Here is a 15,299-nt window from a genome sequence, read left to right on the forward strand (position 1 = left end):
TAAAGCAGGGAGTAATGATTAAACATGAATTTTTAAAGCATTTTCACACCCATTGCATCATTTCATCTTCACCATGATGCATTTGGGGCTGATAATATTCCCATTTTACAAATGAAGAGGCTGAGGTTCAATGATTAGAAATGAATTGCCTAGGATCACATTTCCAGGAGGGAAAGCTAGAGCTAGAATCCAGAGCCATTGTCCCACGGTCCATAATCCAGTCCTTTGTCCACCACATCATGAACAGTTTTTTTTCCCCAACAATCAGAAAACAAAGAGAATTGTCTAGTTGGTCCTTTATTAAATAGAAAACATCCAATTAACCTGAACATGCTCTTTCCCTAAGCATACACTGGTTATCAAAGTTTATTAATTTACTTAATTACTAGGAGCCTACACCCCACACAGAACTCACCTACTGGTTTGCTTGTTTCTTTTTGTATCATTCAATTCCCTTATCAAGTAACTGTGTATACTGTAGCTATCTGTGCCTTCTGGCAACTAGATGGCATAGTGAATAGAGTTCCTAAATGGAGTTAGGAAGACTAATTTTCATGAGTTCAAATCTGGCCTCATATATTTTCTAGCTGTGTGATCCTGGGCAAATCACTTAACCCTGTTGGCTTCAGTTTCCTCATCTGTAAAAAGAACTGGAAAAGGAAATGGCAAACCACTCCAGTGTATTTGCAAGAAAATCCCAAAGAGGGTCAAGAAGTCAGACACAACTAAAATGGCTAAACATGTATGTCTTGTTCCCCTTCTAGATTATAAACTCCTTGAGGGAAGATTTGTTTTTTTTCTAAACTTGATATCCTACCTCAATATCTCTCCTAGTACTCAGCAAACAGAGATACGGGATCATAGATTAAAAGCTAGAAAGGAACTTTAAGGGAATCTTTCTCAACCACCTCATTTGATAAATGAAGAACCTGACACCTGCTGAGGTTAATGGTTTTCTCAGTAGCAGAGCTGACATTCAAGTCCAGACCCTCTAACTCTAAAACCCAATGTCTGCTATTGTCATTACCCACTGACAGCCGACACTGCCAGGGGAGAGGGTGCTTAGTTACTAACAATTTAAGGCAACATTCACCCCTAGGAATGAATAGTAGTTCTAAGAAAAAGGTTTTACCCACAGAGTAGAACTAATTTGTTGGCTAAAATATGTGTGTCCCTGACTTGGCGTGTTTATATCATTTCTTTGAGATGACACGACTGTAATTAATGTGCAAAATTACTCATCAGGGGCAGCCAGGTGGTCCAGTGGATAGAGAGTCAGGCCTGGAAATGGGAGGTGGTCCTGGGTTCAAATGTGACTTCAGTTACTTCCTACCTGTGTGACCCTGGGCAAGTCACTTAACCCCAATTGTCTAGCCTTTTCTACTCTTCTACCTTGGAACTGAGAGCAAGTATTGATTCTAAGGTGGAAGGTAAGGGTTTTAGAAAAATAAAATTGTTCATCAGATCAACAGAGGGCTGGAGTAGTACTAATGAGTGGAAGTTAAAAGGAGATATATTTTTCTTCAGTATAAGATGGAATTTCTTAACAGTTAGAGCATAGAAACTTATTTCTCTAGAAATCAATTCTAGAATTGAATGGGCCCCCAGGAGTAGTGAATTTTTTATCTTTGGATATGTTTGCACAGTTGGGATTACTGTATATCAGGGAGTTGAGCTCTGCATGGAAGAGTGGACTAAATGACTTCTAGGACATTGTTCAACACTGCAATTCAATTTATTGAGAACCTATGCCGGTGATCTGGGCACTGGCAGGAAGGATTCAGAGATTACAAGAACATGATTCCTTGTCTACATATAATTTACAGTACAGTCAAAGTGTGACATGCCCACAAACAACCCAAAAGACAAAGCAGAGTGTAGACTGTGCCACAGTCCTATCTTCAGGGAATAAAAGTTGGGTTAAATAAATGGGAAACATGTATTCTCAAATGCGTGATGATTTTTCAAAAGGTTCTACCTGCCTAGAGATGATATTATCTATGACTTTATAATAATGAAGCTTGGAAAATCCTGATTAAGACATCTTTTTTTTTAAAAAAAAAACCCAGTGAGGGCACATAGTGTGTCCAGTGGATTGAGAACCAGAACTAGAGACAGGAGTTCCCGGGTTCAAATCTGACCTCAGACACTTTCTAGCTATGTGACCCTGGGCAAGTCACTTAATTCCCATTGCCTAGCCCTTACCACTCTTCCGTCTTGGAACCAATACACAGTACTGATTCTAAGATGGAAGTTAGGGTTTAAAAAAAAGAAGCCCATTGAGAGTAGCGCTTTTAGTTTACAATATAAAAGTCTCGTTCATATTCATTACCTCATTTGATCCTCATGACATTATTAGGAGACAAGGAAGATACCATTTATCCCCATTGATTAATGGGAAAACTGAGGTCCAGGGTTTAATATACTTGCTTAAGGCAAGTCAATGGATTAGAACAAAGTTTTCTGCCTAGCAATCCTGCTGCATTAAGTTTCAATAATACAAGATGTTCTCAAAGTCTTAGTGTGTTTTTAAACAATTAAGCTAAAATTATAAAACTTATTTAAAAATAAGAATTAAATTATTAATATTATTAAAACGTAATAGCTTTATCACTTAAAACCACAATAAGACTTCTGGGTCACCCTCTATTTTTGGTGACTAGACTGCTATTTTTATGATAAAAAATAAAAAATATTGTTCAAATTGTGCATTAAAATTTTTTTTCCATGGGAACTATAAGATCAGTACATCATCATATGCATCTTTGAGTTCTCCTAATTTCCAGAAGCTACCTCAATGGCTCAGTCAGCAGAAAGTCAGGAAGACCCGAGATCAAATGCAACCTCAGACACTTGCCAGCTATGAAAATCTGGGAAAATCACTTAACCTCTGTTTGCTTTAATCTACCAAGGAATGGTAGACCACTCCAGTATCTTTGCCAAGTAATATCCATACACCATATTGCCCAGAGTCAGACACAACTGAACAACAAGCCCCATCGCTTGGCTAGACATAAGGTCAATGTTCAATAAATCCTTAAGATTCCCAAGAATGTTAGCTCTAGAAGGGACACAGCATCTCAGAGCTGGAAAAAGGATGGGTCAACAAAACCCCCTTTGTAGCATCTTCAATGAGACTTCAATAACTGGGAGCCTACTTTTTCCTGAAGCAGCCCATTCCATTAACTGGATTTTTAAATAACCTTCTGTCTTGGACTCAATACTGTGTGCTGGTTTCAAGACAGAAGAGTGCTAAGGGATTTACTGAGCCACCAACCACCACCACCACCACCCCACACCCGCAATTGTAAATGAAATTTTTCCTTACGTTAAACTGAAACTAGCTTCTCTGCATCTTTTCCTAGTTCTGTCCTCTTAGGTCAAACGGAGCAAATCTTTGACTTGGCATCCCTTTAAATACAGTAAGACAGTCATTAAGCCAAGATCATAGGCTTCTAGGACCGAAACTAGAAGTGACCTTGGAGTCATCCTCCAACGTCTGGTCTTCCCTATATCTTATAGATGGGGAAAAAAGAAGACCAGGATGGTTCATTTGACTTATCCAAAGTCTCACATCATTTGTAAGCCTCAGAGGCAGGATTTGAACCCAGATGCTCTGGCTCCAGAACCAAGGCTGTTCCCATTAAACCATGTACTACCATTGTATCATGCACAAAATGAATAATAGACCAAGTTCCTGTTCAAACAATTGAGGGTGCAAAAGAGGGATGTGACCATTTGGGGAGCTCTGCTAGACTCATTACCAAAGCAGAAAATGATCACCTGAAACTAACAATATCCCACCTTTCTTTTCCAGATGTGAAAAAGCGCTTCATTGGCATACGGATGCGGACCATTACACCAGTGTAGGTGTCTGAGGGGTCTGGGAACCCCATGATGAGCTTTTATGTGTTAAGTACTATTACAGTTGTCCTTGTGTATTCATTCCCCTGCTCATAACTAATCTGGCTCATGATCAAATCATAGAATGGTAGACTTTCAGGGCTGGAAGGGACCTCCAAAGGCAGCTCATCCAACCTATGACTAAGTATTACCTCTATGATTTCTCCACATGAGACTAGGTTCCAGGGTGATTCTGGTTCTATAAAAGGCTTTAATTTCTTTGAACTTCTGAAGGAGGGATTTCGTTCACAGCCACTTTTAATGAAACCACCGATTCTTTCATTTACCTCAAAGACATTTCTGAGGGCCACTAGGCTTTATCCAAGTTGTCCACTGAAAACAAAAAAAAAAAATTTAAAAATCAATTTAGTTTTATTTCTTCCTTCTCTTCAAAATCTTAGTCATGTCTTTTGTGCCACCTTCCCCTCAACTGTCCCTGAGCCTCAGATTTCTTGTGTGGGCCTTAAAAAAATAATAAAGACAATATTTTATAACTTAATCTCTTCTCAGTTTGGTGGAAGAACTGAAAGATAACAATCCCGATTTTCCTGATGTCAGTAGTGGGATTTATGTGCATGAGGTCGTCCCAAATTCACCTTCTCAGAGGTAAGCAAGCAAACGTAGTTTTGATGCCATCATTCAGGCACTTCAACCAATTTAGGTTTTTGACTCTAGTTTAACTTGTGTTTTGTAATTATTCAAGATAAAGAGTATCAATGTGTGATTTTATTTTACTTTTTATGATAAAACTAAGGGAATGCTCAGTTGAGATGTTTGTTTTACTTTGGCATGTGTTGTTTGGGATCATAGAACTGCTGATCATTTGGAAGAAGCCGTGGAGAATAATGAAAAACATATTGATTTGGGAATTAAGAGATTTGTGAGTCAGGGATCTGGAACCATGTTTGAATCTCAGCTCTACTATTTATTAGCCAAGTGACCCCATCAGTCTTAACTTCACTGGGATCCAGTTTCCTCATTTGGCCTAGATTCTTTCTAAGGCCTTTCCAGCACTAACATTTTATGACCTTCTGACCCAATTCAGGAGGGAGATATGTGGAAAGAGAGTAATTGTAAAATGAGGCTAGTTTGGACCCAAATTATGTAATGCCTTAAATTCTACATAAAAGAGTTTGAATTTTGTTCTAGAGGCAATGGATAACCATTGCAATTGTTTGAGGAAGAAATGATATTTATTTCTATAAATATATTATGTTATATGTAATATATAATACGTATTCATACATATGTGTGTATACACACACACACACACACACATATATATATATATGTTAGGGAGGGCTAGATGTCACAGTAAATAGAGTGCCTTGCTCTCTATCCTGACAATAAGTCAGGAACACTTATTTTCCCAAGTTCAAATCTGACCTCAGAAACTTCCAAGCTATGTGATTCTGGGCAAGTCACTTAACTTTGCTTGCTGTAGTTTCCTCATCCATAAAGTTAGCTGGAGAAAGAAATGCTAAATCTGTCCAGGATCTATTAAGAAAATCCCCAAACGGGGTTAACAAGACTTGGATATGATTGATACTACTGAACAACATATATCAGAAAGGTTATTTTTGTAGTTGTGTGAAGAACACATTAGAGAAAGGAAAGACTAGAAGCAGAGGAATTAATAAGATTATTAAAATATTCAAAGATAAAAGTGATGAAATCTGAATGAGGGTAATTATATATCCGTGGTTCCCAAACTTTTTTGGCCTACCACCCCCTTTCCGGAAAGAATATTACTTAGCGCCCCCTGGAAATTTTGAAACTATTTATTGAACTCAGAATAGAATGTAATATTAAAAAAAAAAATGTGGCCATCACCACCTTCCTGGATCGCTGCAGCACCCACCAGGGGGCGGTGGTGCCCACTTTGGGAATCACTGTTATATATAATATTTCCATCATACCATATCGTGTTTTTCAGAAGCGAAAAACATCCCTAAGTCTACCAGAGTAAGAATAAGTAATCTTAGCCATAGATAAACCCCTGATCTTAAGCCATTTGTGAATTGAAATTATTCCAATTGATCTCCTTTTCAGAGGTGGAATCAAAGATGGTGACATCATTGTTAAAGTAAATGGCCGGCCTTTGAAGAACTCCAGTGAGCTACAGGAAGCTGTGATGAAGGAGTCACCCCTATTACTTGAAGTTCGAAGAGGAAATGATGATTTGCTCTTTAATATTGAGCCTGAAGTTGTCATGTAGAGGAAGGAGTGGAGATTCCCTACATGTTATTGCCAACTTCTTGGATTCTGGAATGTCGGATACCTCTTCTTCAAACTAATACCATTTCCTGTTGACTAACAGCAAGGTGGCCTAATATGTGTGAGCCTGAGCCATTTCTGTACAGGGACAACCCATTCTAATGTCACAGAATTAAAACGATGGACCAAATTTTGCCTTTAATGGAGACCCAAATACTGCCTGTTGGAGTTGCTCCAAACAATAACAACCAAAGGCAAAATTGGAACCAATGGTTCTGAATTTTAGTGATAGAATATTTTAAAATTATTTGTAGTGTTAGAAAAAAAGTAGAGAGTCACGATATTTTCCTTGTACAGAAGCTTTTGAGTGTCATTCAAGAAAAATAACAGAGTCTCCAGGAACCCCATTGTTGGTGAGGAGACCATATTCAAAAGGGGGGTGTCCTATCAGATTGGTTAAGAGCCAAATTTCTATGCTGTAGCATGAAGCATTTCTGATGGAAAGCTGTGCTTTTCATGGCCTCTTAAATGTGAAATCATACTTGGACACGGTTTCTCCACTTTGAGTTTAATAAGGGACTGGAGTGGAGAGATTTGTGGCAGAATCATAGACTTGTAGAGCTGATAGGGACCTTGGATATGATCTAGTACAAAGTCCTCTTTCCAAAAATGAGGAAGCCAAGGCCCACAGAAGGGAGGGATGACTTGGCCAAGGTCTCACTGTTAGTGGCAAAATGAGGACCAGAACCTAGGCCACCCGGTTCCTAATCCAATCCTTTTGCCACCAATGCATTATTGTCCTTCTTGTGACCCTTAGGAGGAACAAATGTGATAATTGGTTGTAGCAGCTGACACCTTGGCCATGCAGTGCTAGAAGAAAGTAAATGATTCTTATAGAATTAATGCCATATATATGAAAAAAGATGCAGATGATGTGAAAAAATAACATGCCATTTTTTTTCACATTTTGGTCATAGATTAGTTTTACATTATATTGGCAGGCTTTACTGTAAAATGAATACTCAGTGTAGCTTGTACTGTATGTTTCTACTGTAAGAAAATATTAAAGTTTACAAGCAAACTGTTCGTACATCCGTGCCAGATGCTTCATTTTTTTTTCCTGAGCCTTCTCAGCAGCCACTGCCTTTCTTGGGGATCTTTATCCAACAAGAAGCCATGTATAATAATGCAGGAACTCAAGAAAAGAATTCTGGGGCTCTTCAGCCATTCCATTTTATGTCAACCTGTTTCCTAACAGTAAATTAGTTGTTTTTAATAGATACTTGCTGTGGCCAAACTGGATGAGACACAGAATGTAGGTGGTCAGGACAGAGATGGACAAAAGACTATAAAGCATTGGGTATCAGAGCTGGGGGGGTGGACCTTAGAACTTAGAATGGCAGAGCTTGGAGGGATCTTTGAATATAGATAGCAGAACTGGAAGGATTTTAGAACTTAGAATAGCAGAGCTGGGAAAGACCTTAGAACATCAGAACTGTAAGGACCTTAGAACTTTAGAATGGCAGAGCTGGGAAAGACCTTAGAATTAAGGACATTAGAGCTGGGAGAGACCTTAGAACTTGGAATAGCAGAGCTGGGAAAGACCTTAGAACTTGGAATGGAAGAGCTGGGAAAGACCTTAGAACATTAGAGCTGGAAGGACCTTAAAACTTAGAATGACAGCACTGGAAGAGACCTTAGAATATAGAACATCAGAGCTGGGAGAGACTTTAGAACTTAGAATGGCAGAACTGGGAGAGACCTTAAAACATGGAACATACAACATCATATTTGGAAGGGACCTTAGAATAAAAAAAAAGGTCTTTTTTTAAGTTCCATAATATATTGGGATTTAAATTTATTTTTAAATATTGGTTATTTTAATAAAAATTTATAATTATATATAAAAAAGGACAAGTGGCTAAACCATGTCATCTCAATAATTCATTCATTGGCCAACTATGAATTAGGCCTTCCTAGCCAAACACCAGGTAATGCTGTCGACCTGGCAAGAAGGTTTCTGAACTACAAATGTTATTCCTATAAGAAAATAAATGTCCTCTCAAAATTTGTTCAAGCAAATCCAAGACCTATTAGGGGCCAGCAAATATCAGTGAGTCTGATCTGATGTTAGTCAACAAACATTTGAAAACTTACTAATGCCAAGTAGTTTGCTAAGCACTGGGGACTCAAAGTAAAAAACAAAAACAAAAAACGAAAACAGTTCCTTCCCTCAAAGAGCTGACATCTAGCAGAAACAACAGACAAATAACTAGATATCACATATATCTTGGACTTAAATTTTTTAATTAACTAATTTAAGAACATTACCTTCTGTCTTAACATCAATACTAAGCATCAGTTCCAAGGCAGAAGAGTGGTAAGGACTAAGAAACTGGGACTAAGTGACTTGCTCACAGTCATGCAGGTAGGAAATAACCTGAGTTCGGGACCTCCCATTTCTAGGCCTGGAATTCTATCTACTGAACCACCTGGCAGTCCCTATATGTCATGCTGAACAGAGGTAACCTCATGGAGAAAGAATGCACTAGCAGTGGAGAGGAACATAAAAGGTCTTTCTGCAAAAGGTGGGATTTTAACCAAGTCAGCTGAGAACTGGCGTATGGAAGAAGTCTAAAATGAAGCATAGAAAGGAATAAACTATTATTATTCAGACCCTCTTGCCCAAATCAGACCAACCAATGGATTCAATCCAGTTTGTCAATAAACATTCATTAAATGCCTGCTATGTGCCAGGCACCGTACTAGGCTACAGACAGATTAAATGCCTTTATATCATTGCTGTTGTTCAGTCATTTCAGTTATGTTCCATTTGTGACCCTAATTGGGTTTTTCTTGATAAAAATCCTACAGTAGATTACTCTTTCCTTCCAGTTCTTCACACAATTGGGGAACTGAAGCAAACAGGGTTAAATAATTTGCCCAGGGTCATAGAGGTTGGATTTGAACTCAGGTGTTCTTGAGTCTAGTCCTATTCCTCTATCCAACTGTACCATCTAACTGCCCCAAATGCTACTATATAATCAAAATAATAATAATAATTAACATTTATATAGCTCTTTAAAGTTTGTAAAGCATTTTACATATGTACTTATCTCATTTGATCCTCACAATAATCCTAGGTGGCAGGTACCATTTTTATCCTTATTTTTACTTGTGAGGAAACTGAGGCAAACAGAAGTTGTCATTTCTAGTGAATTTCTTTTTTTTAACCCTTACTTTCTGTATTTATATCAATTCCATGACAGAAGAGCAGCAAGCCTAGGCAGTTGGGGGTACGTGACTTTCCCAGGTTCACACAGCTAAGAAGTGTCTGAGGTCAAATTTGAACCCAGGGCCTCCCAACTCCTACTCCCTACCTGCCTGCCTCTCTACGGTAAATTTCTAAGGCAGGATTCCAAATCAGATCTTCTTGACTCCAAGTCCATCCTTTATGCCTTATGCATAGCAGCTTAGATATTCTGCTGGGATGTAAAGAAAAAAAAATCTCCATTTTCTGGCTACATGAGCTTGGACAAGCAACTTACCCTTTATCTACCTCCGTTTCTTCAGCTATAATATGGAAGTTTTGGTTCTACTGTGGGATACAAAAGGTACACGAAATAGTAAATATAAAGAAGGTGCAAAGTAACAAAGTTATTTCAGAAACTAGAGAACACAGAGGGAAGGGTAAGAGTTAAGGATTTGGAAATTCCTCTGAAAAGCTAATGGCTTTAACCACAACAAGTTGTAATAAGGACAAAGTTCCCTACACCCATGTTATATGAGTTAATCTGTTAGTTTGCCTCTTGTTTAGATAGGGCATTTTTCTTTTTTTTTTTTTAATTTTTTAAGTTTTGAGTATTTTCCCATATTTACATGTTTCATGTTCTTTCCCTCTCCCCAAATCCCCCCAGCCCCCCTTAGCTGATGCACAATTCCACTTGGTTTTACATGAGATAGGGACATTTTCAAGTTGGTTACTCTTACAGTCATAACACTGATAATTACAATTAATTTTAAGCACAAATTTCAAGAAATGGTGACTTATTACATAACAATCATTTTGGCTAAACGCCCAGAATATTTAAGCAGTCAATGCAAGATGTGTCAGAAATTCCAAAGAAGCCAACAGAGAACATCAAAAGTCGTTAACTGGGGCAGCTGGGTAGCTCAGTGGATTGATAGCCAGGCCTAGAGACAGGAGGTCCTAGGTTTGAATCCAGCCTCAGACACTTCCCAGCTGTGTGACCCTGGGCAAGTCACTTGACCCCCATTGCCCACCCTTACCACTCTTCCACCTAGAAGCTATACACAGAAGTTAAGGGTTTAAAAAAAGTCATTAACTGATCAGAACAAAGAGCAAATGCTATGAATATCAAGATGTAAAAATTGAAGAGTATAAAAGGAATTAATGGGAAAAAAAAAGTGAAAGATGGTGGTTTAGCAATACCAGACCTCAAACTGTACTATAAAGCAGGAATTGTCAAAACAGTCTGATACTGGCTAAGAAAGAGAATGGTAGATCAATGGAACAGATTAGATACATAATTTACAGGAATAAATAACCTTAGCAACCTAGTATTTGATAAACCCAAAGATCTCAGTTTTGAGTATAAGGACTCACCATTTGACAAAAAACTGCTGGGAAAATAGTATGTCAGAAACTAGGTATAGACCAATATCTCATACCCTTTACCAAAATAAGGTCAAAATACATATGCAATTTAGACCTAAAGGGTATATCATAAACAAATTAGGGGAGTACAGAATAGCTTACTGCATGAATTATGAAGAAGGGAAGAACATTAAGAGATGTAAAACGAATAAGTTTTATTATATTAAAATTAAAAGGCTTGTAGAAACAAAACCAATGTAATCAAGATTAGAAGGGAAACAACAAACTGGGGGGGGGTGGAGATGAGAGCAAATTTCTTGGATAAAGGTCTCATTTCTCAGATATTTAGAGAACTGAGTCAACTTTATAAGAACAAAAGTCATTTCCCAATTGACAAATGGTCAAAGGATATTAATAAGCATTATTCAGATGATGAAATCAAAGCTATCAATACTCATGTGAAAAAATGGTCTAAATCACTCTTGATTAGAGAAATGCAAATTTAAAAAGCTCTGAGGAACCACTTCATATGTATCAGATTGGCCAATATGCCAGTAAAGAAAAATGAAATGTTGGAGGGGATGTGGCAAAATTGGAACAGGAATGCATTGTTGGTGGGATTGTGAGTTGATCCAATCATTCTAGAGGGCTTAATGGACAGAAATGTCAGATCTAGAAATGGGGAGTCTTGGGTTCAAATCTGGCCTCAGATACTTCCTAGCTGTGTGACCCTGGGCAAGTCATTTAACCCCAACTGCCTAACCCTTACCACTCTTCTGCCTTAAAACCAATATTTCTTATTGAAAATAAGACCAAAGGTAAGAGTTTTTAAAAAACAATTTGGAGAAAACCGACTTGTTGTTCCAAGAGTGACTTGCCCATGATCATAGACTACCATCGTGTCAGGAGTCACCTACTCTAAGACAAGCTACCTCTCAACAACTACTTTATTGAGATGAAAGCTGTCTCCTAACAAATTATATTCAGGATTGCTCATCTCCACTCTCATTCAAGTAAACAAATCAAAAAGTGTTTCCAAGTCCAAATAGTCCATTTCTATGCGTCAATGAAAAAAAGATTGAGATTTTTATCTAGGAACGTATGTCATGAAATCAAGTTTAGATTCTGCCTATGATTCTTATCAGCCATATGACCCTGGGCAAGTCACTTAACCTCTGTCTGCCTGTTTCCTCAGGTGTAAAACAGGGATGATAATAACTCCTAGGGTGGATCCCAAGGCTTGTTGTGAGGATTAAAAGAGATAACATAAGTAAAGTGCTTTGCAAACCTTAAAGTATTTTATAAATGCTAGCTGTTGTTACTCATCTCCACTATATACTTGGTCCCATCACATGGCATTTGCGGGTGGGAGAGAAAGCAGCACTGGAGGAGAATGACATAGACAAGATGCTTCTGTGTCTCATTCTGCTGTTGGATAGAAGATCCACCAACCATGCCTTTGGCCCTTTTCTCCACCGCTGCCGAAAACTTGACCCAGAAGGCCACAATCACAACATCTTGGGACAGGGGGTGACTGTAGCTAAGGCAACTTCCAAAGAGCCTCAAGGGCTATCGGACAATCAGAAAACGCGTATGGTAGCGTTGGTGACCTAGTTCCCACTAGTGACTCCTTGTCCAGGCGCTACACTATCCATAGAGCTGAGGCGGGGAGAGATACTCCTGGTGCCTTAGTTCCATCCAACTTGGCCTGAGCTCTCTGGGGCGGGGGGAGACCCTGAGGCTCGATCCTTTATCTGGGCGGTGCCCCATCCACCGAGTTGGGGTATACTCCTGGGATCTAAGTCCGTTCCAGCCTGGCCTGAACACTCTGCAGCATCTGGAGACTCCCAGACCCACACATTCCGCCACCCTGAGATTCTGAGGCAGGTCAACAAATTCTCTGGCACAAGCCCTACCCTACTCATCCTGACAGAGGAGACCCCGCGCTGATCTCGTCACAGTCACAGACAGACAAAGCACCCCGAGTCCTCATCGCTTCACTGAGAGCTTTTCTCCCCCGATGTCTCATTCCATCACGAACCTGAGAGATTCGAACTCCAACCTGCTTCCCACCACCTTTATTACACAGTAATCCAGGCTTAATGCGGGGGTAGTTAGACCTTCCAATGCAAATAAGGAAATACTCACTTGGCTCCGCGGGTCATTAATAGTTACCGTGTTTTATTCAGTCTGCATACTTCATTTTTACCTCAATTATGTGTTGTACCCGCGATAAGAGGAGACCTCGAACATTGGGAGGTGCCCCAAGGGCAGTCAGTACTGACCCCTCCTCGGAGAATAGCTCAATCCGCTTCTGTCGGGAACTACTTCTTCTGAAGTGGTCTTAGGTGAGACGGAGCTCTGGAGAAATGGAGATTCCCGGATACGGAGTCTTCGAGGGATCATATTTATCCGTGGCCAGCAGGAAAGAAAGAGAAAATAGGTTTCACCTGGGAACATCAGCTTGAGAGGGGTGAGAGCTGAGCATGAGAACTGACCCAGGACTAGGTGAGTTCAGCTGTTGTTCCAAATGATGATGCTAAATGCAGCTTCCGAATCCCTCCTCCCGTCTCCAGATGCTCACAGAGAATGATGCCCAGAAAGAAAATAACACGTTTACTTGATTTCTAAGAGTACGGAATAGTGCTGAATAGAAATAATACATAGACATTCCGATTGAAAAGCTGGGTCAGGAAGAAACTTCCTAGACCCGACCCTTCATTTTACAGGTGCGGAAACGAGCTCAGGCAGATGGAATGGTTTGCCCAAAGTCATACAAGTGATAAGCATCAGAGATAGGCTGTGAATCCAAGGCTTTAGACTCCAGAGTTAGTGATCCTTCCAATTCCTTGGAACCCGAAAGCCTTATGATGAAGCTGGAGAAATTCTCCTACTATTGATTTAATGGAAGGCAGCTAGGAAGTTTAAGGGATGGTATTCTGGTCCTTTAAGTCCAGGAGTATCTGAGTTCACATTTGGCTTCAGCTGCTTCCTAGCTCTTTGACTCTTAGCAAGTCACTTGACCTTTGTCTGCCTCAGTTCTTTTCATCTTTAAAATGGGGATATTAAGATCATCTGCCTTCCCCTGTTCTTGTAAGGGTAAATAGAATGAGATCATATTTGTAAAGATCTTTGCAAACTTTAAAGTGTTACATAAATGTATGTTTTTATATTTATTATTATATTTGTTATAATAATAAAATATTATTATTAATTAAGACCTTATTGAACATTCCCGCTGCATAAAACTGTACCAGGTACCAGAAAGGACAGAAAGATAAAGTCCAATGAGATCATTTGTAAAAACAAGACGTGCTTATGTAAAATGACAAGATTATCATTCCAAGTCTCAGATAACAAGAACAGAATGAAGAAGGGGTGAGGTATGATACAAAGAGTATTGACCCAGGAGTCTGAGGACCTGGTGATTCTGAACTAAAGCAGGAGAACACCTGGGCTAGACAAAGCTGTGAATTATGAGCTTAGAAACTCCAAGTATTTGTATTTCATTAAAACCAAAGTCTCACCTCTGACACTTACTACCTCTCGGATGTCATTAAACCACCCTGGACTTCAGCTTCCTTAACTATAAAATAATGAGAATAGTGATCTCAAAAGACTAAGATCCTTGCTTGCTCTGAACCTGGATCTGTGTTCTCATCAGAGTGAGTTGTCCCCCCACTTGCCCAGAGAAATCACAGTCCTTCTGTCTCTCATCTTGAGTCATATGTGTCTGTGTCTTTCTATAAATCTTCATTAAACCAGACTTAGAGACAGGAGGTTCTAGGTTCAAATTTGACCTTAGACACTTCCTAGCTGTGTGACCCTGGGCAAGTCACTTAACCCCCATTGCCTAGTCCTTACCACTCTTCTGCCTTGGAACCAATACCAAGTATTGATTCTAAGACAAAAGTTAAGTTTTTTTTAAATAAATAAATAAAATAATAAATCTTCATTAAAGAGCCAGTTAAGCCAATGCCTACAACTACTTTCTTTTTAAAAGATTTTTTATGTGTGCCCTTACAGTCCTGTTTTGTCTTCCTATTATTCCTTACCCTATAGGAGTTGCCTAATTTTACTATTGTATATGTTTACTTTTGACTTCTATTCCATTTCCCCCATTCTGCCAAAGGTATATTCTATTTTTAAAATATTGCTCACTGGCTGGTGTTTGTGCTTAGATGCTTTAATAAGGAGATCTCTTTTTATTTCAAAAGAATAAGCCAAATATTGTAGGAATGTATAATACTAACTCACTTAAGTAACCCTACTCTGGGAAAGCTATGATCATTGTTTGGGCTTTGAATCCATAACCAGGGTGAAGCCTGGTGTTAAGCTGTCCAAATTGCAGATAATACAATGAGATAAACCCTGATTTGTCAAGCCCCCAAAGGGGCTTCCATAAACAGTGTGGGTAATACAAAGCAAGGGGCTTATTACCGAAGGTCAGGCTTAAGAGAAATCTCCTCTGTTAAGGGAATGGGGGTCTGGGAAGGCGTAACATTTGAGTTAGACCTTGACAGAGGAAGCAGGTTATTGATAGGCAGAGATAATAAGGAAG

General features: G+C 39.1%; 1 protein-coding gene across 2 annotated transcripts in view; it reads left to right on the plus strand.

The window, feature by feature from the left end:
* The window catches only part of HTRA3 (HtrA serine peptidase 3), a 51,551-nt gene extending 44,373 nt beyond the window's left edge, over positions 1–7,178 (plus strand). For both annotated transcript variants that reach the window (XM_044680272.1, XM_044680271.1), the window contains 3 exons: positions 3,818–3,866; positions 4,414–4,509; positions 5,956–7,178. In XM_044680272.1, the coding sequence (XP_044536207.1) occupies positions 3,818–3,866; positions 4,414–4,509; positions 5,956–6,121 (311 nt within the window). In that variant the 3' untranslated portion in view covers positions 6,122–7,178. The remainder of the gene's footprint in view (positions 1–3,817; positions 3,867–4,413; positions 4,510–5,955) is intronic.
* The last annotated feature ends 8,121 nt before the right edge of the window (positions 7,179–15,299 follow it).

Source organism: Gracilinanus agilis, chromosome 6, assembly GCF_016433145.1.
Source record: "Gracilinanus agilis isolate LMUSP501 chromosome 6, AgileGrace, whole genome shotgun sequence".
In the NCBI taxonomy this organism is placed as follows: Eukaryota; Metazoa; Chordata; class Mammalia; order Didelphimorphia; family Didelphidae; genus Gracilinanus; species Gracilinanus agilis.